Below are 25,376 nucleotides of genomic sequence, written 5' to 3'. Positions count from 1 at the left end.
TGAAACAGAAGTGTAAGAATAGCAGATGGAGGGATGGAAATTTCCAATTTTTTAAACAGGCATAGTAGTTACGAGGCTTACTTAACACTTCACTCAAGGATGTGCTATTTGCAGCTTTTAGATCATTCAGTTTGTACTTTGGTGCCCAAACCTGCAATTAAGAGAATGAGATGACTCGCAAGATTTAGGGTGGTGGTATTTCTTCTCCTATCATACTAATGAAAATAACCATATAGGACTCTGATTGTAATTACCGTGCACTTAGGGTGTGGTAGTTACAGTGTAATTACAAAATTTATTAGGGTGGTATTTATACCCAGTGAAGTAAACTGAAACCATCTGCAGTGCCCGAGGGTGGCTGGTGGACACCGATGGCTCAGGCTGAATTTATCTCCTGGAGCATCGTGATTCATTCTCATTCAGGAAGCAAAACAAGAAATAATGATGGTTGCCTCTAGTTACCAGTCGCAGGGAAATCATCAGTAAATAAAGCTGCTACTGAACTTCAAGAAGGGATGAGCTGGGGAGGTTGGAAGGAGAGCGCAAGGTCACCTCCTGCACACCCAAAGCTGCTGTGATTGTGGAAAGCTGTTTTGAAGGGCAGTGTGCTGGAAAGAGTGGGTGGATGAGGATGTTGTCTTTGGGTCTTGCTGGATGCAGAGAGTTAACAACTTGCTATACTGGATGTCAGGTCCGACTCCAATGTTGGTCTTCTTTCATGCCCTTCAGAGAGGTAATTAGAAAAAAAAAATCTTCCTTTCCCCGATTCTTCCCTTCTTTCATCCTAGACAAGTGTGAGGGTAACTGATTTCCCCATAATAGGGGTGCTTGAAGGTGCAGCTGCTAAATGGGATGAAAGAAGGGGTATTAGTCAAAAGCAACCCCTTGACGCACAGCTTTTGAATGCTCAAATAACTGGGAAACGAGTGCTGCATGTCCAGCTGCCTGAAGAGAAACACTGGGCTGAAGTTCTCTGAGAACAATGCCTGCAAACCCAACTCACAGGAGGTGAACCAGGCACCCGAGTCCTCCAAAAGCAATGGAAGGTTATGGAGCCAGGCTTTCTTTGCAGGATATTTTGGCTGGATTTGCTCATTTTCCTTGGAGCAGCCAGGAAATGGAAACGTTTCCTTCTTTAGTTCCTAAGGAAGCTTGAAAGGAGCCTTATAAGGGACTGATCTCCATCAGTGGACAAGCAGCACAGGTCCCACCAGTGCTCCCTACAGTGGAGGTACCCCATCCCCATCCCCGTCTTTGCCCCGTTGACTCCCAGGTGATTGCCCTTCTGCTCTCAGCTCACACAGCACTGTGTCCTTGCTTGGCTTATTGTCCTGGCAACTCTTGCCACCTGGAAACTCTTGCCACCTGGAAATCGAATTAATGTTGTGTCCACCCCCTCTATGAGATCATTATTGAAGAAGTTAATCAGGACGAAGCCGATGCTGATCCCTGCTCTCCCTTGTTCACCTGAACACTGCTCAGCGTTATACATCACACATGGTCCATCGGACAGTCTGTGTCTCAGCAGTAGTGTCATTCGCTGGTGGTATTTGATTTAATTCTGGGAGGGAGACGGTTTTGTGCTCCTAATGGTTGCTTCCTGTTGTCTGAGCATTTTTATATTGAAATCACCTTGTACTGAAGAGCAGTATTGCTGTTCCCAGGGGCTGGAGAAATTGAGGCATGGAGAAGAGCACTCAGGGGCTAGGCTGAGCTCCTTGAGAAGTAATGATACCTGGGGCTCATGCAGGAAACTGGGCTTCCTGTTTTCTAATTCTTTCTATATTTTTTCTCTCTCTCTCTCTCTTTTTTTTTTTTCTCTTTACCCATTAAGATAGTTCTGTGTCAACTTCCTATATACAAGAGTAGAAGGAGATGCTCTATAGTGAAGTGGGGAATAGGTATTTACTAATGCCCCAAGGGAGGAGTAATCCAGGTGTACATGCTCAGGGCTGCTGCCATCCAGGCTGGGCTGCTGGAGCAGCATCACTATGGCACCCAATCCCCCCTCCCCTCTTGTCTTTACTCTTCCTTTAAAAGACAAAACAGAGCTTTGTTTTTCCTGATCAGAGTAAAGCATCCCCATGCAGAGCAGCTGGCAGCAGAAATGGCAGAGGTCTCAAACTTTCTCCCAAGCCAGGCAGTATCTTTGTTGAGAGATTTACTCCACGGACCACATCCGCGCCCAGTTCTGAGACAGGAGCATCAGTTGCTATGGTGACTTATTTGGAAAAGTCATATGGGGAAAGTGCTGATGTATTTTTAGCTTTGGGTAATGAAATTTAACAGCTGGAAATAAAGGTGAGGACCAGACAGGGTGCCGCAGGTTCATGGACTGTGGTGTGGGACGGCTTTACAGCAGCGCTGGCAGGGCTGTGTTTGAGGAGGATGCTCAGCCTGGTCGCTCATGTGCTGGATGCCGTTCAGGGCAGTGCCTGCAAGTATGTCGGAGGAGCAGGAATCACTATAAAGAAAAGCTGATAAGGAGGTGGTGGTACATGTAAAGATAAAGAGGAGGCACTGTGAGGTCGTAGCTGCTTCGTGTACAGTGTGTTCAACCTATAAATAGCTCTTCAAATATACCTCTGCACAAGTGGTATTTATAGACTTTGTGAAGAAAAAAAAAAAAAGCTCCATTTGGGGTCAGGAGTTGGTGTGTGAAGGCTGTTTCAGGTATTGTCAAGAGTTCACGTTTCTGGAAGGCATGGAGCAGAGCTAGAACTCTAATGTGTTTTGTTTGTTTGTTTTTTGCTTTTTGTTTTTTTCATCCAAACAAGCTTCAAATTTTGTTGTGCTGTTAAATGCAACTTCTGAAATTGGTGTATCTGGAGAGAATGCTTGCTAAACTGAAACTCAGATATCCTACTGAGAAGCTCCTGTACAGATGTAATTTATTCATATAATTTGGATCAGTCTAAATTGTGTGTAAACTTTTCTGAAGGTAGACTCTTATTTTATTTTCTAAAACACTTTCTCAGCTCCCTGCAGTATTTTTAGTTTTCATCTTCAGCTGTCAGAAGTTTATTTTAAAATTAATTGATTTCAATGTAATATTTACTGCACTTTAGCTTTCAGCACATCATATGAAAATAGATTTCACTACAGCTGGCAGTGTCTAATGGGATTTGTTCCTACTCCAAAGGCTCTCTGCATTATGTACCGATACTTCCAGACGAGCCTGCTTTGAGCAGCCTCACCACCTTTTCATATCGCTGAGCTTACACTGCTTGGGCTGGCAGGGAGACAAAGTGGATCCAGGCAAATGTTTAAGTTTAAGGGAGTCACAGCTGATGCATACCTGCACCCAAAGTGTAGATATTGCAGATCTGGCACAATATGCACTGAAAGTAATAGGATTTACCCTTTGTGCATCAGTGGGCTCTTTTGCTGGATTAAACATTGATCATAGCTCATCCTGATAACCACAGCTATGATGAAGATTTAGCAGGACGTCACAGAGGTGCCCTGGCCATGGCACATCACCAGGGTATTGCACATAACAGAGAGCAGCTTACATGAATTGGCATAGACTTTGCTAAGGCACTGGAGTCTTCAAGGGAGGTGGTGAACTTTGATGGGAGGTGATTGAGAAGCAGCCTTTAGATTGTAAAGTTTTAAATAAGGTGGTAGCAAACACATCACTGAAGTAATTTCCTGGTGCTCTAGGAAGCTTCCAGCTTTTTCCCATGAAGACCAAAGAGCATCCCTCCGTTATCGCTGGGGAACAGAGGGAGGTGGTGTGATGGACTCCATGGCAGGACCAAGAATGTTTTCTTGTCTCTGAGGCTTAATGCCTGACCTACCCAGAGCTGGTCAGGCATTTTTCATCCGATCTGTTTTCTGGTAAAGAATACATTATTTTTTAGTTTTATTCTCCTGCAAAACCTGCTAAGCTTTCCCTCCTACTTCTCCAATGAGATGCTTTCACGTGAATGCTAAACTCCTCTGAGCAAAGCTGCAGAGAGCCCCACATGGTGGTTTCCCACACATCCTCATTCTCTGCTGCCTCTTGACCACCCTTCATCTCTCCCAATACACTCTCCAGCAGTGGGATTTCCACAGCCTCTGTCTTAGCATGGGACAGGGGCTGTGTATCTCACCTGGGAGGCACAGTCTGTGGAGGGGGTAAGGACATCTCCAGGTGATAATTTGTCCCAGCATCCATGAGACTTCACTCATGTTTGCCCCAGGGCTGTGCAGGTTTTATTGCTGGGAGGGGCTGTGGTGGAGGCACCTCTGCACTGATGAGCTGCTCTTTTTTGCAGGCAGTGCCTGCGATAGGTAGGCGGACAATACCTTAAATAACTAGTAATAAACATATCGCAGCAAAGGTCATGAAGGGCTGACTGACGTGTGGTTGCCAAACCAATTAATTGTTGACTTTCTTCTCAAAGGATGTAATAATAAGGCATCTTGTGTTTTCCTCTCCACAGCATGATGCAGAGACCATTTAACCAAAACGAACAATTCAGTGCCTTTTTCTCTCCCCACCTCCAACCAAATATTCTCAAGTAAACATGCTCCCAGCTGGCCAAAATGTTCAAAGTGCTCTGCTTGGCATTTGCAAGTCAAAGCCACTTTATATGGGGAGCTCAGTGGTGGTCTTCAAGTTAAGAGACCTGTGAGCAGTGGGAAAGGTACGGAGCTGTTGAGGTGGCAGACTCGTGTGGTCGTTCACAGGGGTATGCAAGGGGAGAACAGATATTAAATGCTGAGGAGGGGGGGAAGGAGGGGAACACACCAGAATTAGGAATCAAAACAAAGTCAGATGTCAGAATCTGAGCCAGGCTGAGGAAGAATGATGGAAGTGATTCCTTTGACACTGTCAGCATTTTATTGATCTGAGGCTGTTTATTGCTGAAACAGTTGTAAATTAGAGAGGAGCTAGGAAGAGGAGGCAGAGATGGAGAATGCCCTGGTACACTTTAAAAGATGTACACCTGCATTTTTGGGGCAAAAGAGGACTCAGTTGCAGAACCCTGCACCTCTCAGGGGAGGCAGTCGGCACCCAACTGCTGCTGTGCACATAGTTTTGTAGGAAATGTCAGGGCCTGGTATGATGTACAGTAATTTTGTCTTGCAGGCATGCTGAGCAGCTTGGAGAAGGGCTGCTGGAGAAGCCCCTGGGGCTGGGGTGTGCAGGGGGGCTTTCCTGCAGAGCAGGATGGCTCTGGGGGCAGATGCTTCAGAAAGGAAAGGAGATCAACATGGAATGAATACATAAATTTGCTCAGAAAATAAGTAGTGTGAGTGTTGATGCTGTTGTATATATCTATCTGCATACAATGTGAGTGTATGCACCAATGAACATATGATTACCTTGACTCAAAATTATCAAATATGTCACATCAACATTAAAAATATATATATGCAATATATGCTGCTGCTTTGTCCCCTGTGCACAGGTACATTGACCAGGAAGTCATCCACCATAATAACTCTTCTTCCCTCTCCATTGCAGAAATCCGTGAAGCTTTCCGGGTGCTGGATAGAGATGGGAATGGCTTTATATCCAAGCAGGAGCTGGGCATGGCGATGCGCTCGTTGGGATATATGCCCAGTGAGGTGGAGCTGGCGATTATCATGCAACGCCTCGACATGGACGGTGAGTACTCACTCTTTGTTCTTCTCTGTTACCAGCACAGGGTGGCTTTCCCAGTGCGTTGCAGCCCATGTGTGGGGCTCAGAGAGCTCATGGTCACTAAGGAACGTCTTGGGTGGATGCTTGGGTGAGGTGTTGCCATTCACTACAAGTAAAGATGAGCACGAGCCATCCACCTCCTGTACATACACCTGCCTCTCAGGCAACCCTTGACTCACCTTGACCAAACCTTGAACCATTGAGCCGTAGAATCATTGGGGTTGGAAAAGACCTCTGAGATCATCTCATCCAACCATCACCCTACCACCAATGTCACCCACTAAAAAAACATGTCCCTACACACCATGTCCAACCTTTCCTTGAACACCTCCAGGGACGGTGACTCCATCACCTTTCTGGGCAACCCGTTCAATGCCTGACTGCTCTTTCTGAGAAGAAATGTCTCCCATTTTCCAACCTGAACCTACCCTGGCACAAATTGAGGCCATTCCCTCTAGTCCTATCACTAAGTATCTGCAAGAAGAGGCTGACCCCCAGCTCCCCACACCCTCCTTTCAGGTAGTTGCAGAGTGTAATGAGGCCTCCCCTGAGCCTTCTTTTCCCCTTACTAAACACCCCCAGTTCCCTCAGCCGTTCCTCACAGGACTTGTGTTCCAGACCCGTCACCAGCTTCGTAGCCTTTCTCTGGACATGCTCCAGGGCTTTGATGTCCTTCTTGTAGTGAGGGGCCCAAAGCTGAACACAGCAGTAAAGGTGCGGCCTCACCAGCGCGGAGTACAGGAGGATGATCACCTCCCTGGTCCTGCTGGCTGCACTATTCCTGACACAAGCCAGGATGCCATTGACCTTCTTGGCCACCTGGGCACACTGCAGGTCATGTTCAGGTGAACACCAACCAGCACCCCCAGATTCTCTGCACAGCTTTCCAGCCACTCTGCCCAGGCCTGTAGCATTGCATGGGGTTTTTGTGGCCAAAGTGCAGGACCTGGCTCTTAGTTAGAAGAAGATAAAGCAGCTTTGCCAACCTTTCTCTGCAAAGCTGAAAATGTTCTTTTGCAAGACCATTGTAACCTTTCTGTGCTTGTTCCTGGGCAGCACCTGGCCCAGTGATGCTTCCTGGGACATGACCTGGGCACCCAACAAAGCAGCATGGTCCTATGGCCTCACTGCTTCTTGCAAGTAAAAGATGCTGTGGATGGGAGCTGTGCTGTGTCGTAATGAAGTGTTGCTGGGTTTTGAAAGAGAAGTTTAGAAGGGTGGAATAATTTTGAACAAAGTCCTGCTGTGAGAGCTCCTTGAACGATTACAAAGAGGTAATAAAAGAAACAGAACCCACCATTAACAGGAGCTGAGAAATGCAGCATCAGGATGATGGAGCCAGGGGGGACTTTTTAACTGCTGCAAAGCTACAATCAGAGCTGATCGCAACAAGCGGGCTGTCTTTAAAATGTCCTTGGTCAGAGCAGAAAGGGAAACCTTCCTGGTGCAAGGAGGCTGGGCTACAAATCCAGCCTCCTCCCTCCCTTCTACAGGCAGATGTAGCAGGGTGGAAAAACTGAGGAAAGGTAAATGAAATAATGCCAAAGCAAAGCACACTGGGTGCAGACCTGGTCTGAGGGGGGATGCACAGCATGCTGATGTGACACTGGCATCCTTGGGAGACCACTGAAGAGCAGAGTCCATGGGAGGTGGTGTCAGCTCCAATTTCCCTGGAGACATCAGAATTGAATACCCCTGTGAGATGCAGGGTACAACTGTATTCATCAGGCAGAGGAAGGGTGACAACCTCCTCGAGGGTGTTTAGAGGCTCTCCTAGGCAGGGAGAGCAAATAATGCAAAATCTGGCGGATGGAGATGATCAGTTGTTGAAGTGATCTCATTCCTGAAAGAAAAGACCCCAAAAAAAAATATTTAAAAAAACATCACTTTTAAAAGCATTTTCTCCAGAAATGATTGTTTGCACCTTGTTATATTCTGGCCTTTCCTAGCAGACCAGGTGATTTCTCTTTAGACTTTGCAAAGGCCAGACTCAGTGTGGTGCCAATTCATGGGGTCTTTTACTAAAACTCTGTGTTTTTTTGGAAAAAGAGTGCTGTGGACTTGGCTGCCAGTTCTGATTCATCTCCAGTTATTCCCTGACTCTCAGTCTCACAGACTGGAGACTTTGGCACTCCTCCTTGTACACTTCTAGTGTGCAGGGACCTGTAAGCCGAGAGGTGGAGTTAAAATGTAGAGTAATGGGCTGCAGATGGAAGGTGTTAAATTCCTGTTGGAGGTCTTTCAGAAAGCTCGATGTGTTTTCTGCCAAGATGGGGAGTGATCTTCCATCTTCCAGCTCAACAGTTACTACAGGTCCAAAGATTCAGTCCAGGGGTGCTGGGTCCTGTTCTGGGTCCTGTGTCTCAGCTGCCTGCTGTTGCAGTGATTTGGGCAGGACATCTGGGGATGGGACCAAATGGTGAAATGGGACCAAATCTGTGAAATGTGAAGGTCAAATGGGCCAGACGCTAAAACAAGACTGGGTAATGGGAAATTCCTTAGGCACTGAGTGAATAGGGGAATATTATGTGCAAGATTTACCTTGCCTGCAAATTGAATTAATGCTATACAGATTGAATTAATATTACGTAGCTTATGGCTACTTCTCCAGTGGATTGTCTCGGAATGTTGTCTTGTCATATTCAGACTTTTTTTCCATGTTTTAGCTTGAAATACACAGTGAGAACCAGCAATAGCTTCCTCCTTCCTCTCCCACTGTGTGAGAACATTATTCAGTAGCAGGGCTTGAACCCAGTGAGCTCCGGGGGGTGTTGTGCGTGCCCTGCGATCCCAGGGACAGCGTAACCCTGCCTACAGTATACTCTTCTTGGGGGCTGCTGAATTTTTCCAAGGCTTTGGCACAGTACTGGGGGGGTGGGGAGCTCAGCTGGATGAAAGGCCCCACTTAAGGATGAGTCCCCAGGGCCAGGAAAGCCAGGGGAGAGGCAGTAATCCTCCTGCACATCCCCAGGTACCTGATGTTACAGCAGGTACTGTGGCCAGACAGACGCTTCTCCACACAAGGCTGCTGCCAGTGTCTGCTAATAATGAGGTAATACGATTGGCAGTGGTTTGTATTTAATCTGAACCAGCCTGAACAGACCTAGTACAAACATATGGTTTTCGTCAGAAATTACCTTGGGATTGCATTCATGTTGCAGGATGGCAGAGTATCTGCCGTGGCTTATTTAACTGATGGGCTTCTAATAATGAGCACTTGGAGCTGGCCTGTTTGGTTTTCGTTGCTCACTGTTTTCTGTGGGGATAAGGAGGGAGGCTCAGGCATCTGGGTCAGGCCGCAGGGTGGAGACCATTGAGGTGTGGGAGCTGCATGGCCTCGCTGTGCTGGACCAAACATGTTGCACTGTATGCTGGAGTGCTTTTGTGGTTGTGCATGAGCTAATATGACATGAACATTTGGCACCTGTATGTGACCAGCCAGAAAGGATCTCACTGAGCTTGGTAAACAATGCAGGGCTGAGCTCCAGAGCTGCCCAGCAACAGCGGCTTTTGGGGCTGCAGCTTGCAGCTCTTCAGTAATGCACAGAGAAGCTCCAGATCAGAGCAGAAATTGAGGTGCATTTCATAATTCATTGCATTTGAAGGCAAAATTTAGTTGGTTAGGAAACACTGCTTGAACCTGAGTGAAAATGGCAACTGCTCAGCTTGGTTCTTGCTAAGAATGCCTTCAGAGATGTCTCAGGGTTTTAATGCCTCCATGAAGGTGATAAGCGCTGCCATCAGCCTCCCATCACAGATGTCACCCCAGCAGCCTCTCACTCTGCCTCTCACCAGGGTACCACTGTGTTACTGGCATGGAGGGATCGCCTTCACGGGTTGCCTTGATGCCAAGGCACTGCTTGCAGTGGTCCCCTTCAGTCTGTTATTCTCCCTAGAGGTTTCTTGTTTTATGTCCTGACCATCTTTACTCATGGGAGCAAATCCTGCTCTTGGTGCAGTGATACATGCAGCAAAGCACAGACCATGTTCCCCCAGAAACCTCCTGACAGCAGCTGAAACCAAAAGGGAAATTTGTCAGGCATCTGATTACCTGCCCTTTGTCTTTGCGTCATGGATTGTTCATTTTGGCCACCACTTAAAAATTTTCTAAATTGTGTTTTGTTTTATTATGATTGGCTACATCCCTACTATACTCACTGCATTCTTCCGATGGAAAATAAGCCTTTCGTTTCCTTCTTCTTCTGCTCCTCCCTTTTCTTCTCAGCTTTGAGTGGGGGACAGGTGGAAGCATCCTCTCTTTCCCCAGGAAAATTTTAAGAGCCACGTCAAATCCCAAGGGATCATTTAATTTCAAATATTGAAGGTTCCATTAAACACGGATGTGGTGATGTTGCAGACATGCTGGGCTGTGTCTCAGCCCTGGCAGTGACATGGTGGAAATGATAGTAATGAGTGGATTTGCCCACAGGGAATGTCAGTGGGGTGATGCTAATGATGCTCAAGAGCTCTCAAATGTCCTCCAGGGCCCAGAGCAGCAGGAGGGTACTCCTGTCCATCGGGATTATGGCGATGAGGATTGGCCTGTGCCACAAAGCCTATGGCACATGGAGAAACTTGGGTTCAATGCCATGGCACAGCAAGGCTGCCACAGGGCTGGGTGAGAGGGACAGAAGTTCAGCCAAGGAACCATAAGATGGGTGTCAGTGTGGGTTGGGGCTGGCAAAAAGAATAATATGCATTTTCCTGTGTGCGTGCAATTACAAACTCACAGCAAATCCTATGATAAGAAACAACAGGGATGGTGGTTGAATATTCCCAAGAGGCTAACCAAATGGATGCACACCAACTTGGCTTTTTTTTACCCCAATAGCCGGGGGAAGTTTGGCCTGCTGGGGCAGGAGATGTTTCATCCCCGCGCTGCAACAGGAGATGAGCGGTAGGAGCCTGCGGCAGCATGGGGCAAGCCCTTGGCCTGCAAAGGCTCAGCCTCCCAGCTGCATCTGGCTTCCCAGCACGGCTTCCACATTGCTACTGAATATCTAATTCTTGACCGGTCTCACCGGAGGAAGGCAGGCATCAGAGGCCAGAGTATCCAATGCATTTCCTAAAAACGCTTTTTCCACCCTATTTTCCACCTCGCCGTGGTGTTCTGCAAGGTGTGCTTCAGGCAGCTGGAGAGGACGGCAGCTGCCACTGGGGAAAATAGTATAGCTGGCATAAAAACTGAATTAGGGAGAAAAATGAGAATATACTTGGAATATTTCAAGGTCTCTAGAGAAAGCTTATAAATCATCAGAAATACCCTTCTGTGAACTACTGGGAGAGGCTGTGGCATTGCTGTGATGGGGGAGATTAAGTACCAAAACAGAAAAGAAGGCAAAGGGTTTTTTAATGCAAAAATGCCTCTGTTTGGGAAGGAAGGGGAGGAATAGTGTTTCCATCGCTCCGAGCATGATTCATGTTAGACCAAAGCTTTGCTTACATCTTAGTAGAGGTGGTGCATGACTGTTTGCCAGCAGAAGGTTGTTCAGTATAGGTGGGCACCTCTCCAGCGTGTTGTGCCTTATGGGGACATATTGTTTGCTTTTCTTGTCTGGAAATAGAGGCCAGATTTTACCTTAGTTTATACCCTTGATTTGCTTCATCCTTAGACATAATTAGGTATTACATGAATGTAAACATTGCAGACTATGAGAGGTGCATATATTTCTTTCTGCAATCTGGAGAATGACCTGAAATGATCTGTCAGTTTGTGGAAAGTAAAATATTTTATATATTTATTTGCTGGCAAGGGATTTTTTTTTTGGTAAATTCTTCCAATTGGCAGTAATGCTAATAAAAATGCAGAGAAATGGCACATTAAATGTGTTGCCTTATCCGGGATGCCTACTCTTTAAGCAGACATTAGCAATAAAATAGATTAATGTGTGACTTAAGTGTCAAACTGTTTCGTTACAACATCAGACACTTTTATCTGAGGAGTAAAATAAGCACTCAATGTACTAATTAGAGGAGCAGCTGGTTTTCAGTACCCTGAAAAAATAACTTCAGGCTAACACACGACTGGAAAAAAAAAATCCAGTGTGTCAAATTGTTTGTTATTGTACAAACAGGAAATACTTTGATCAAGCAAAAGACAAGCTGGCTCCATCAGTGTACAAGCAAGCTACCTGTTACCTCTTCATCACATTATGTGACACATCAGCAGTAACAGTGACAATACAGCACTTCTTGTGGCATTCTACCAAGCAATTAAAATTAAAAGAAATCCCAAATTCAAATTCTGAATATTCCCAAGCTGCTTTTTGAAGGCTTTTTGTGGACCAATAAATTTTAGAGGGGGGAAGAAGATAAAAAAACTATACATAGTGACCCTGGCAAAGCAGTTTCCAAAGGAAGGCAGCTCTCCTGGATGTCAGGTCTGAGCTGCAGCCAGCTTCAGGCAGCCCCGTGGCTGCAGTGGGGTTGCAGTATTGTTGCTCTCTTGTGTTTTGCCTTCTGCTCCGGTGCATGCTGACACTTGCTGTCATCCCCTTTGGGAAGGGAATAAACTACACCAACCTAACTGGGAGGCATCAAGGGATGGTGTCAGAATACTAGCAATCTCCCTAAAAGTTCTCTGAGCTGTTGTGTCACTGTTGCTCTGGTTTGGCTGCCCTTGCTTCTTTGTGCCAGGGAAGGGACAACAGGACTGGGTACTCCCCCAGCTCTGCGCGCTGGATGGTGCCGCAGGGATGGGGACAACTGAAGGGCCTGAACAGGGAGAACTGGAGAGAAAACAAATCTCTCTTAATTTTTAAATGAATGCTGAGCTTTCCACTGCAGCCTGCAGGAGGGGTGATGATTTGCTTTTTGATGTTACATGGACAAATGTTTGCTTGTCTGGAAGATCAGCTAGCAATGCCCTGTGTGGGACAATGATGGCATGCACAAGCTGCAAAGGCTAAAAACATTCTTCTCTCTCTTTCTTTTACGTCTTCGTCTCCTCCTCCCCTTCTAGCCAGGCTGGTTGTGGTAAACCAGAAACAATTTCCATGTTAAAGTGCAAAATTAATAGAGAAAGAATGGACAGTTTGTTGCAGACTTTGGGCTTGCCCTCTGGACTCAGAAGCCTGTGCTTTTTGTGTATGAGAAATGATCCAGCAGCATTTCAGTGTGCTTGTCCTTTAATGTGTGCTGCTGAGCTGGGAGACTTGGTGGGTGAGATGTATTTGATGTGACTTGTCTTTATTTATAGAGGCCACTTTCTCCATGTCTGCTCTGATTTGTAAAATGGAGATTATCACATTTTGTGTTCTCACTGCAAAGAATGAAGAGAAATTATTGTTGCTGGTGAAGCTAGTCAGATTTGCAGCTCAGTACTGGGAAGAGGTTCATAAGTAATATCAAAATCTGTCTTCGACGCAGTGCATGCGTATGCTACAGGGAGCACACGCATTCCTCTGTTTTAACAAGCCTGTGATTCGTTACCGGCCGTCTTGAAGTTGTGCAGAGCTGTCTGATAGCTGCCATGATGCACGCAGGGATGGCCTGGTGAGCAAAACTAATTAAAGTCTGGTGTAGACAGGATGTGATTTTGCTCCTCTTGATCCACTTGGCAAAGGGATCGACTGGTTACAGCTTGCAGGATGCAGAAGCCTTTGCAGTTCTGCAAAGACCTGAGAAGGGAGCCCTTGTGGCCCTACTTTGGTGTGCCTTTGCATGGGGAGAAGGTCCTGGAGGGGAGAGAGCAGGGCGGGGGGCTCAGCAGGGCAAGCCACAGGCAGCAGCCGCACACTGCCTTCCCCTGCAGGACAGCTAGCGCAGGGCCAGTAACTGGGTCAGCCTGTGGCTTTCTGGGGTCACATGAAGCTGGCACACTGCTCACATGGTGCCTGATGGATTTTATTTTTTTTTTTACTGCAGTCAAAGTCATTGGTTTTGTTGGACTTTTCTCCTAGCATCCTCTTTGTTCTGGTGCTTGCAGTGGAGCAGGAACAGGGCACACCTCCATCCTCCTCCATCACTGTCTTTCCTGGACAAACTCTCCTTGGGCAAATATGGGCACTTAATAGATTTTTTGGTTTTAGTGAGGAAGCAAACAAGCTCTCTGCAGCTGTTTCCCCTTCCCTGCCAGAGAAGCCAAGGGGCTGTCAGGCTGAACGACTCTCAAGGTCCTTTTCTCAGTGCAGTTAGGGATGCACCCCCAGCTCCATCTTCCTGGGCTCTCTTCAGGCCTTTGAGACACCATGCAAATTTTCTTCTCTGGGAAACTATGTCTGTACAGTTTGCTATTCTTCTATATGTAGTTGAAATTGAACTACACAGCCAGCCCTGCTCAGTTGCTCCTAATACTGTGGGACTTGGAGGTGCCCTTAAGGGAGAGAGGGAGCCCCAGTGGAGATGTTTCATCCCTTCCTTCAGCTCTGGCTACAAAAACGACTCAATAAAGCCATGGGGATGAGGAACAGAGCTGGTAAACAGTAAAAGAGTGGCCAATCAATATGCCCTCACTGTCTCCCAGGAGCAAGAGAAACTAGAAATGGTAGCTTCTATGTGTGCCTTGTTCGGGGATATCAGAGACCCTGTGCAGGCAGCTTTGGGGGACAGACGTCCCAGGGAATGCAAACAGACCTCTTTGGAGATGATAGGGGATGTTCATTGTCATCCTTCTCCATTCAGGGCACATGGTGGCACAATCCATGCCCATGGATCACTGTGTTGGCAGGTGAGGGAGGTCAAGCACCTAGCTCTGCCAGCATCTCCTCTCTGGGAACATTTGGCCAGATGATGTTCTGTGACTCAGTTTCCCCACTGCTAAACAACTGTATGGTTACTGGAGAAGAGCTTTATCAGTTCTTTTCAGCCAAGTTCATGGATTTCTTTTATTAAAACTGTTTTTGAAGTTGACAGTTTCATGAAGGATTTTCCCCAGCTTTGGAAGAAGTTGTGGATTGGGGCTGTAATTAGGGAGGAATTCTCTGGGTCATGCCGGTGGTCAGGCTGTTCTCCTTTGACCTTAACATCTCTGTAACTGAAGTGCTCACCTGAGAAATATCCCATGGATGGAGCTGGTCTGTGCACATCTCTGCATCAGTCCAAGACACAGCAGCAACATCCTCTGCCAGACTGTGTTATCATTGCCCAGGTTACTTTATGGACGCACACAATGACACAGAGCGGGACAGAGAGTCACTGCAGCTAGCTATTATGAGAATAAAAATAAACAGGAGTGTTGTGTGCGCCTGGGACCCGAGCTGCAAGCAACTAGCTCATTAACTTTAAATATATCACCTAGCTGCACTCTGGAGGTCAAACTCAAGAAAAAAAATGTGGGAATACTTATCAGTCTACACACAGCAGATCCTCATCTCCATTTAAATGTGTGCATCACTTCAGTGCCATGGCAGAAAACTTTTCAGGAGGAGGAAGAACAAGATTATCCTGAGATTGGTGAGGGAAAAGACTTACTCAGGAAGAAGTCAGGTGGGATTGTGCAGGGTCCCAGTTTAATGCTGAAGGCACTGAAAGCCGGTGCAAGTTTCTGTTCTGCCCTTAGGTATGGGCAATGCAATCCATGCACATTTTTCCTTTCTCTTTTTGTCCCTTCTCCCACTCTGTCATTCTCCCAGCCTGATGAATATTTAATTACATTCTCCAAGGGAGCTGTTCCAACTGGAGGCTTTTGGACAGACAGCGGTCGACTGAAGGCTGAGGGTCGGGCTCTCCCACAGGATGGAGGGCGCATGAGTTCATGCTACTGCTCCACTCAGCATTTAATTATATCTTCAAAGCTAGAGAGCTCTGGCAGGGCAGTTTGCAAGAGCCCACATGCAGCCTGCTGCTACCAGGGACATGGGGATTTGCTCAGCCTGATTCCCCTCTCCTCTTCTAGATCCAGGCCAGGATTGTTGCTTATGGTAGATCCTGTAAGATCCAGGACAAATGCATCAGGACAAACAAAGGACAGGGATCAGGCTATGTGGGGGTAGTTTGTATTGGTGCAAGGTTGCAGCTGGGGGTGTTCTGTGCTGTGGTTGCCCTCCTTGGTTGACTGGCTGCAAGGCTCTGCCTGCTGGCAAACACGTGCACATTTTCTGCTAAACCTCCTTCAACAAAGGTAACCATCCTTCCTCCCCTTTGTTCAACTGAAGGGAGCTTAGGGAAGATGGAATTGGTTGAAGGATCAGGTGCACAGGTAGTGTTTTCTTCCATCCTTCCAGTTGTGGGGATCAATATTGAAAGGAACAGGAAAACCCAGAAGATCAATACATGGCTTTGAAGCTGGTGCCACTGACACAGTTTTAGGTTTCTTGATCATGGGAAGGTCTACATGACACTGAGCCTACTGATTCCTGATGGGGAGCACCTTTCTATTAGGGGGAAAGGGATTTTTGCCCAGGAGTTAGCAGGGCTGATTGACAGGGCTTTAAACTAGATTTGAAGGCAAAGAGGGTCAAAAACTGGCCCACTGGACCAGTGACCGGACTGCACTCCAATTTTTGAGGAACTGCACGCGGGGGAGGCCCTTCAGTCTGCCCCATGAGGGACTGAGTTGAATGACAGACATCTGAAGTGTTACTATACATACACACGCAGCATGAGAGAGAAGCATTTCAGCTCCCTGAAATGCTTGTACACTAAAGCACATCGTGTGGGAAACAAACAGGAAGAACTGGAGATCTGTGTGTGGTCGCAAGGCTGCGATCTCATTGCAGTTACAGAGGCATTGTAGGATAGCTTGCATGACTGGAATCTGTCATGGAAGGCTACGTGCTTTTTAGAAATGACCGGCCAGGAAGGTGAGGTGGCGGAGTTGCTCTTTATGTGAGAGCAACTGGAATGCGTGGAGCTCTGCCCGGGGGTGAACAAAGAGTGAGTTGAGAATTTAGGAGTAAGGATTAAAGGGTAGGCTACCATGGCTGACACTGTTGCGGGTGTTTGCTGCAGGCCACCCAATCAGGAAGAGGAGGTACATGAAGCCTTCTGCAGACAGCTCCAAGTAGCCTTCTCAGTCACCAGCCCTGGTTCTCATGGGAGACTTCAACCACCCTGATATCTGCTGTGAACACCACACAGCTAGGCACAAACAGTCCAGGAGATTCCTGCTGTGCATCGATGACAACTTTTTGACACAGGTGGTGGAGAAGCCAAGAGGGAGAGGTGTGCTACTGGACCTCATACTAACAAATGAAGAAGGACTAGTTGGGGATGTGAGGGTCAGGGGCAGCCTTGGCTGCAGTGACCATGATATGGTGGAGTTCAGGGTCTTGTGAGGAGGAAGCAGATCAAAATGTAGGATTGCAACCCTGGACCTAAGGAGAGCAAACTTTGGCTTCTTCAGGGATCTACCTGGAAGAATCCCACAGGTTAGAGCCCTGGAAGGAAGGGGAGTCCAAGACAGCTGGTCAGTATTCAAGTATCACTTCCTCCAAGCTCAAGATCGGTGCATCCCTATGAGCAAGAAGGCAAGCAAAGGGGGCAGAAGACCTGCATGGGTGAGCAGGGAGCTCCTGGTGAAGCTCAAAAAGAAGAAGGAAGTTTACAGCATTTGGAAAAAGGTACAGGCCGCTTGGGAGGAATATAGGGACATTGCTAGAGTATGCAGGGATGCGACAAGGAAGGCCAAGGCCCATTTGGAATTAAATCTGTCAAGGGATGTCAAGGACAAAAAGAAGGGCTTCTTCAAATACATCAGTAGGAAAAGGAAGACTGGGGAAAATGTTGGCCCGTTGCTAAATGGGGTGGGTGCCCTGGTGACAAAGGATACGGAGAAGGCAGAGTTGTTGAATGCCTTTTTTGCTTCAGTCTTTACTGCTAAGATCAGCCCTCAGGAATCTCAGACCCTGGAGACAAGAGAGGAAGTACAGAGAAAGGAGGACTTCCCCTGGTCAAAGAGGATTGGGTCGGAGATCATCTAAGCAAACCTGACATCCACAAATCCATGGGCCCCGATGGAATGCACCCACAGGTGCTGAGCGCTAGCTGATGTTATTGCTAGACCACTCTCCATCATCTTCGAAAGGATATGGAGAACGGGAGAGGTGCCTGGGGACTGGAAGAGAGCCAGTATCACGCCGGTCTTCAAAAAGGGAAAGAAGGAGGACCCAGGCAACTACAGCCCAGTGATCCTCACCTCCATCCCTGGAAAGGTGATGGAACAGCTCATCCTGCGGGTCATCTCCAAGCATGTGGAGGATAAGGTGATCAGGAATAGTCAGCATGGGTTCAGTGCTGTTCAACTTGCTCATCAGCAACCTGAATGAAGGAACAGAGTGCACCCTCAGTGGGTTTGCAGATGACACAAAGCTGGAAGGAAGGGCTGATACCCCTGAGGGCTGTGCTGCCCTTTAGAGGGACCTCGACAGGCTGGAGGGTTGGGTCGAGAGGAACCTCATGAAGTTCAATGAGGGCAAGTGCAGGGCCCTGCACCTAGGGAGGAATAACCCCAAGCACCAGCACAGGCTGGGGGCTGACCTGCTGGAGAGCAGCTCTGCAGAGAGGGACCTGGAGGTCATGGTGAACAACAAGTTCAATGTGAGCCAGCAGTGAACCCTTGTGGCTGAGAAGGCTGAGGGGATGCTGGGCTGCATTTGGAAGAGTGTTGCCAGCAGGTCAAGGGAGGTGATCCTCCCCCTCTATTCAACCCTGGTGAGGCCACACGTGGAATATTGAGCCCAGTTCTGGGCTCCCCAGTACCAGAGGGACGTAGAAGTACTGGAGCAAGTCCAGAGGAGGACTGTGAAGACGATTAGAGGACTGGAGCACCTGTCACACAAGGACAGGCTGAGAGAACTGGGCCTGTTTAGCATGGAGAAGAGGAGACTGTGAGGAGACCTAATCAATGTGTATAAATATATGAGGGGAGGGTATCAAGAGGATGGAGCCGGTCTCTTTTCAGTTGTGCCCAGTGACAGGACAAGAGGCAACAGGCACAAACTGAAGCACAGGAGGTTCTGGCTCAATATGAGGGGCACATCTGTACTGGGAGGGTGACAGAGCACTGGGACAGGTTGCCCAGAGAGGTTGTGGAGTCTCCTTCTCTGGCAATACTCAAAACCCACCTGAATGCTATCCTTCGCAATGTGCTCTAGGTGATCCTGCTTGGCAGGGGAAGTTGGACTAGATGATCTTCAGAGGTCCCTTCCAACCTCAGCCGTTCTGTGGTTCTGTGAAATCCTTGGGTTGGAGCTGAAAACCCATCAGCTTAGAGTGAGAGGGTTGTGATTTTCTATGCTCATCTCTGATACACCGGAGAAGCTCAGCATCTCCAGTAAGAGCAAATACTAGCATCTTAAACTCTCCTTGGCCTGGGGATCTGAAAGCACCACACCAATATGAATGAATTGGGGTGGAAGGCAAGGAATTTAGAAGAGCTAATGCCCATTTCTCAAAGGTGCAGATGCCCCTTCCTTGGGGCAGTCAGGTCAAAAGCTGCAGTGTCTGGGATAGCTGGGAAAGAGCTGGGTTTCCCAGCTTCATGCTGCTTTTTGCTGCCACTCCGTGGCTGCACTTGGTGCAGGGTGGATGTTGGACCTCAGGATGACCTCTAGATGTGAGAGCACTTCTGAATGAAATTATTCCCAAGGTTTTTCTGCACCCAGTGAGCCAGAATTATGCGTTGCAGCTTTGGTCCAAGTGCTGAGCAGGCAGCAGGTCCAAGGCCCCGTGCTGTCCGTGCATGGTAATGGTGAAAGGGGTCCTAAAGGACCCAAGGATGTTGCTGTGTACTGTCAGGCATCCCTTGGAGCAATTAGCCATGCTCACATGTTTGTTCCCAGGGTTGTTCGCAGTGCAGCTGGTTGCTATTCCTTTCTATTATCACATTTGTCTGTTTTTTTGTTGGAACTGAGACAGTGCCTCGCAGGGAGTAAACCTTTGTGGGTATCTGGAAACACTTAGTGCCCAGCCGACGTTAACAGACTTGTAATAATAAGCAGATCTAATTCATCTCTGACGATGTGGCCAGCGATGTTCTGAGTCATATTTTTAGTCATGCAAGGTTCAGCCACATGATTGCTAACCCTCTTCTTGCCCTGTGACATTAATGCCAGGATTAGGAAGAAGCATTATGCAGAAGAAAAATGTTAGGTCATAACTGTAAGTAAATAAAGAATTGGTTTAGGTGGTTTAAAAAGGAAGGTGAAGCTAAGCTCAGGTGTTTTGCTAAAATCAGTCTTGCAATGACTGTTAGTTAGCCAATTGGTGGTAGTTTGGGGATCGGGTGGCACCTGCACAGAGGGTTTGGGACTGTGGGATCGCCTCGGATGGTGGTGTTACTTGGAGCTTGCCACGTAGGTCATGGAAGGGAGCAAGGAAAGGTGACAGCAGTGCAGGAGCACACACACTCCAGCCTGGCATCCTTCTCCTTTCTTCTCATCCCTCAAACCTGACAAAAAGTTCATTTCTGAACAAACTGCACATCACCTGCTCTGAATATAAATGACATCTGTAGGCGCAGCAAAGCCAAATGTGGGGATGTGTGCAGTGTATGATTTGCCTCCAATGCAGATTCCGGAACAGATGCTCACTTTGTGCATTGCACATCAGCATGTACCATGATGTGTACAAGATTATGGCATGGAGGAGGAGGAAAACATCAATTGACTGTACACCATAACAAATTTCAAGCTGCATGCACCCGGGAGCTGGTGGGTGTCCTGAATGCTTGTAGATCCTACCAGAGTTATGGGTATCGGGTATTGCCTGGTTGTGCCGTGGTTGTGGAGAACAACCTTACAGTGCTGCAGAGCTGGAGCCTATCTGATGGTTTTTACAATATTTTTCTCCTGGCTGTTGAATATTGTAAAAGGAATTTTCAGCCAAAACTGTGAGTTCTCTTCCTTGATATTCTGATGCTGTAGTCTCCTGAGATCCTGATGGCAGGAACATGTGCTTTCTGCAGCTTAAAATGAATGTTAAAGGGATATTTCTACCAAGCAAAGTGTTTGGGATTTGGTTTCCTTGCTAGTTAACAGTGTAAATTGAAAAAGCAGTCTGTAAGGGGATAATGCATTTGTAATGGCATCTTTCTTCTCTGAGGTTATGGAAAGTGCTATAATTAAGCTGATAATTAAACCCCATGAAGTTAGTTATGATCCCTGGCGAAGGCACAGGGAAGTCATGAGCAAGGGTTTGCCCAGAGTCTTGTTCTGAGTCAGATGCAGAGCCCAGGAGCCCTGGCACCTGCTTTCTCATGAGTCATGCGTAGGACTAAGTCCTTTCTTTCCTCCATGGATGGAATGACATTGTAGAAAACTCAAATTGAATAACTCAGTGTTTTGGGGTCAGATATGGATAGAGCAAATATATGCACGGGCAGGTACTAGAACCTCTTTAAAATGCAAATTGTTTTCTTGCTAATCTTGCTAATTTCTTTAACCCAATTTGCACCATAGTGTATGTTTTTCTTACTGCCTTTGCCTTGAAGTGATGTACTGGAATGCAAATTGCCCCGAACCCACTGTCACCTTGCATTACCTTCCCCAACGTGATCCAACATGCTGTGACTGATACAATCCGACTTGATGTCATAAAATGATGTCTCCCATGGGGAAGCAAAAGGAACACATTTTCTCATAGCCCATAAATATTTTAAAGAACGGCTTTCCAAGTGATGGGGTCCCCACTCCTTTCCTTTTCTGCTTAATAACCTGTCCCAGAAATAAGCTCCATCCTGCAAGTGCTCAGCCCACTCCAGGCCTACAAAACCCTTCAGCACATGCTGAAAACTGAAGGTCTGAGCAACTTTAGCAGTCAGATGGGGTCTTCTTGCATGTTAAAGGATGAAAGCTGTTATGAATCCCTGCTGGGTTTTCTTTTCAGAGCTCCCGTTGCTGGCTCATCCCCAGAATATTCACTCTTGTCCTCACAAAATTACGGGCAGAGCTCTTCAGTGAGTAGATATCACTATTCTGGCAAAGGAGCACTTTGACTCTGCTTATTTTCATATTGTGTTTCTGCGAAGATAAGGACACAGAGAGATTTCAATCAGTGGTGCATATGCTCAGATCAAGCATATGAAATATAATAAGAAGGACAGATAGCAGCAGCACAAAGCTGTCACAGGGGGTTGTTGCAGGTACTGCAGTCGATAGTGACATTTTAATAGTAGCCATTGCATTGATCTGCTTTGGTCTGATGGTTTTAGACACTTTTCACACCTGATAATTTAGAACAGCAACTACGTGGAGGGGTGCATCCAGTCAGTTTCAGCTGAATTTAAATAATAATAAAAAAAACACAGTGAAAAGTCATACAGTTTGTGATTCTGTTTCCGGACTTGAAGGAGGGCTAATATATCTGCCCGTATTAACTGGTCTGGTAGCAAGTGGGAGGATATGTCTAGAGAAAGATAAAGAAAGGAGAGGTATGCAAACATTAAACTATCCTGTTCAGAGAAGCAGGTATTTTTAAGATCCTTCAACAGGCATGAATTTCTTTCTTTTTTTTTTTTTTTTTTTTTTTTTGCCATTTTCATTAAGCATCACAGAAGTTCTCCAAGGGAAGAGTTATATTTGATATAATACTTAGATATACTTCAAACAGCCACATGCCTCATTTACAAAACATACAATATACTGCAGGGGCTTGGGACTGCGTAGGCTCAGTTCATTAATGGTAGGAGCAGTCTCCCCTTCCTGCTAATGGCACTGAAGCTGTGTCTACACTGCCTGCTCTGCATGCTGAGCACACAGGGCTTTTAAGAGACGGATGCTGATGGAAAGCTGAAATGAAATGCCTGGTGGATTCGTAATAGTCTGGCTCTTCCCTCCGCGTGTACTCCCTTCCTCTGGAGGATGGGGTTGGCCTTGTAAAAGCTTTGCAGAGACCTGGCTCTTTAGCGTCTCTTAATAGAGGAAGAGCGCTGGCAGTGCTAATGGCAGCTGTCCTCCTGCCAAATTGTTTTTTTTTTTGAGAAGTGACTTGCCTATAAATTCTCTGGGGCTGGGGAACAGTCGGTTCATCTCTATTTGTGCATCACCTGATCTTGTCTTCAAGTGTGGATATGCTACAACATGGGCCATCCGTTGGGATTACAGCAAATTAGGGTCTGTACATACCATGAAGTTGATGTAGCAGGTGCCATCATGTGTGTATGGCTTCGTGATGTGCTGCTGGTCCAGGGTGGCCTATCAGATATTGGCACTAAGTGGTACTTCAGTAAAAATATTGATATTTTCTTTCATTCCAGGGGATGGCCAGGTTGATTTTGATGAATTTATGACCATTCTTGGACCTAAACTGGTATCATCAGAAGGCAGAGATGGCTTTCTGGGAAATACAATAGACAGCATATTCTGGCAGGTAAGTGGTAATTCCTTTAAATGCAACTTTAGCCAACTATCAGTAGCTTCCAGAAGTGATTTGTTGGGGAGCACAAAGTGTTTTGTTAGGGTGAATGCTTGTGTTAAGGGTATTCAGGTTTCTCTTGCTGTCTGCTGAGTATCATCAGCCCATGTTGCTGGAGCGACCTGCTCTCATCTGAGCCCTATGACAGAGGAAGGGTGGGCACATACTGTAAACAAGCTGTAGTTGAACACAACAAAACACCAAGTTATTTGTGCAACACATCTTGGGGCATTTTGGAATTAATTTTTGGAAGAGAAAAACATTTTTCTCCATGACTCTTTTGAGTTAGGAACCTCAAACCTGTGCTCTGCTTGCAGAAGTGTGCTGCTGTTCACCATCCCTCGGCTGGGGTGAAAGGAGGCTCCAAGCAGAGTGAGGTTTTCTGTGCAGGTCATGTTAGATTGATGCTTCTGCAGTGAATTCAGGACAAAGACTGAGGATTCAGGTCTGGGTTTGATGATGGGTCAATTTTGTGCCAATGCAAGGTTTGCCCTTGCTGCTGCTCTGGGGTGATTTGGTCCTGATGGTTTTGAGCATCAGAGGGGGAGGCAGGTTTGGCAGTGGGATCTGCCGTGCATTGTGATTTTTAAACAGGATTAGACCTTTCTGGAAAAGCAAGGACAGTCCAGGCTGTTATGGCAAGTATTAAAAATCTCCCAAACCACAATGCTGCACATTTCTTGCCAATGGATTGAATGTGTGGTTTCCTGTGAGATTACTGCTCATTTCATTGATCACCCAACAGCCTTTGCTTGCTAATAAACTTGGGCTGTTACCAAGTTTATGTGAGTCAAAAGAGTCAAACCTGAATATGAACATTTCTGTCTTCTGTTACTGCCCTCCAGCACTGTTCAGACTGAATTGGGTGGAGTTTTGTAAATGTCTTTGAAAGTCCTTTAAAACTTGTTCCTGGTCTCCCAGCATGTGATATAAATAACCCTGGAAATCTGGGTCTGGATTCCAGTATTCCATTTTCAAAGCAAGAGTTTGGCGTTGGTGAATCTACAGTGGTTTGTAATATATCTAGGGGGACGCAAGGGCAAAACTCATTTTACGAAGGGCAGGATTGGGGTAATCATGGATGTTCTGTTGCCCCATCCCACCATGTGAACAACAAGGAGAGGAGGAAGCACTGACCAGTCCCACCAAGCCAATGGTGCAGTGCAGGCCAGTGGTGAGACTGGCTTCCTGCAGCCGTTCATGAAGCACAGATACCCCTTGGGAAAATCACTTTCATGGGCTGAGCACTTTCATGGGTAAGATGAGAGGTTGGGAGCCCCCCCTAAGATTCATTTCCCAGGTTAACCATGCCATTTAGTAATCCTTCAGCCCTTTGGAAATGCTTGTGGTGTCTTTGCTTAAAGGTCAGCGAGGAATAGAGGATGTGTGCTCTGGATTTTGAGCAGCAGGACTCCTGGGCTCAGATTTGCCTTGCTCTTTCTTGCAGCAGCAAGCGTGGCCCTTGTGCTCTCCAGGCTGTGGTGGGATGAGTGAACAGTGTGGAGACCCCAGGTAACTGGTCCCATGGTAGGGGGACAGCCCTGGGGTTGTCTGCAGGCAACAAAGCTTTGACTGACTTGCACGAGTGCTCCAAGGCCTCCAAAAAGTTGTTCATGGTCTTTTACTTGTACAGGTAAAAATACATCTCTTTACCTAGCACACTCCTGGATTTCAAAGCACTTAAAGAGAAGCCTTCTTCTCACATTTTGCTGCTCCTGGGGTAGGAGAACTCACGGCAAATACAGTATTTTTTCCCAATAGCCTCCCCAAAAATATGTAGGGAAGAACTGTTCAAGGAACAAATTCCCTGTGCCCCTTCCTACCTGGCTTTACCCAAGCCATCTATGGGGTTTTACCTTGTCTTTAAGCAAAGCAGTGACATACCTGCATCATTTCCTGTGGGATACATCTTATTTGAAATAAAGCCCTTTTTAGATCCAGGGCCTGGCTGGTTCCCCATATCCCTTCCACGTGCATTTTTCACATTTGCTGGGAAAGGAACAGCTTGGAGAGAGAATGAGTTAAGGCTGAATGATGCTAGAGCACTTCACCCCTGCGGTGATCCCAAAGAGTGACTTTGAGGAGGGAATGGTGCCCACAGGCCTGTGGCTGTGAGTGGCCCTGGGTGACAAGGGCAGGAGGGTGGCATGAGGAGGGACAACTCCACCATGGTGCCAGCTGGCCAGGCAGTGCTACTGAGAAATCTCACATCAAAGCTGCGGGCAGCAAAAGGCATCTTGAGGCTCGTTACATCAGTTCCAGGGGAGAAAATCCATGTTGTCATCCAGAAAGTGTTTTCCTCTTCTTCATCCAAAGAGCTCTCCTCCAACTGGGGTGATTTTGGCTCCAAAGGTGCCACTTCTGTGAGGACTGTATTCCAAGCACGCTTTAATAATGCTTTAAATAATGTAACGACAGAGTTAAATAATAAACAGCAGCAGAA

The 25,376-nt window shown here is 46.9% G+C and overlaps 1 protein-coding gene across 3 annotated transcripts in view; it reads left to right on the top strand.

Annotated features, from left to right (window-relative positions):
- Nucleotides 1-25,376, top strand: part of CALN1 (calneuron 1) — a 130,651-nt gene that overhangs the window by 48,637 nt on the left and 56,638 nt on the right. For all 3 annotated transcript variants that reach the window (XM_027445955.3, XM_072026187.1, XM_013105853.5), the window contains exons 3-4: nucleotides 5,462-5,605; nucleotides 22,776-22,888. In XM_027445955.3, the coding sequence (XP_027301756.1) occupies nucleotides 5,462-5,605; nucleotides 22,776-22,888 (257 nt within the window). The remainder of the gene's footprint in view (nucleotides 1-5,461; nucleotides 5,606-22,775; nucleotides 22,889-25,376) is intronic.

This window comes from Anas platyrhynchos, chromosome 20, assembly GCF_047663525.1.
Source record: "Anas platyrhynchos isolate ZD024472 breed Pekin duck chromosome 20, IASCAAS_PekinDuck_T2T, whole genome shotgun sequence".
In the NCBI taxonomy this organism is placed as follows: domain Eukaryota; kingdom Metazoa; phylum Chordata; class Aves; order Anseriformes; family Anatidae; genus Anas; species Anas platyrhynchos.
This window is presented reverse-complemented; position numbering and strand designations above follow the sequence as displayed.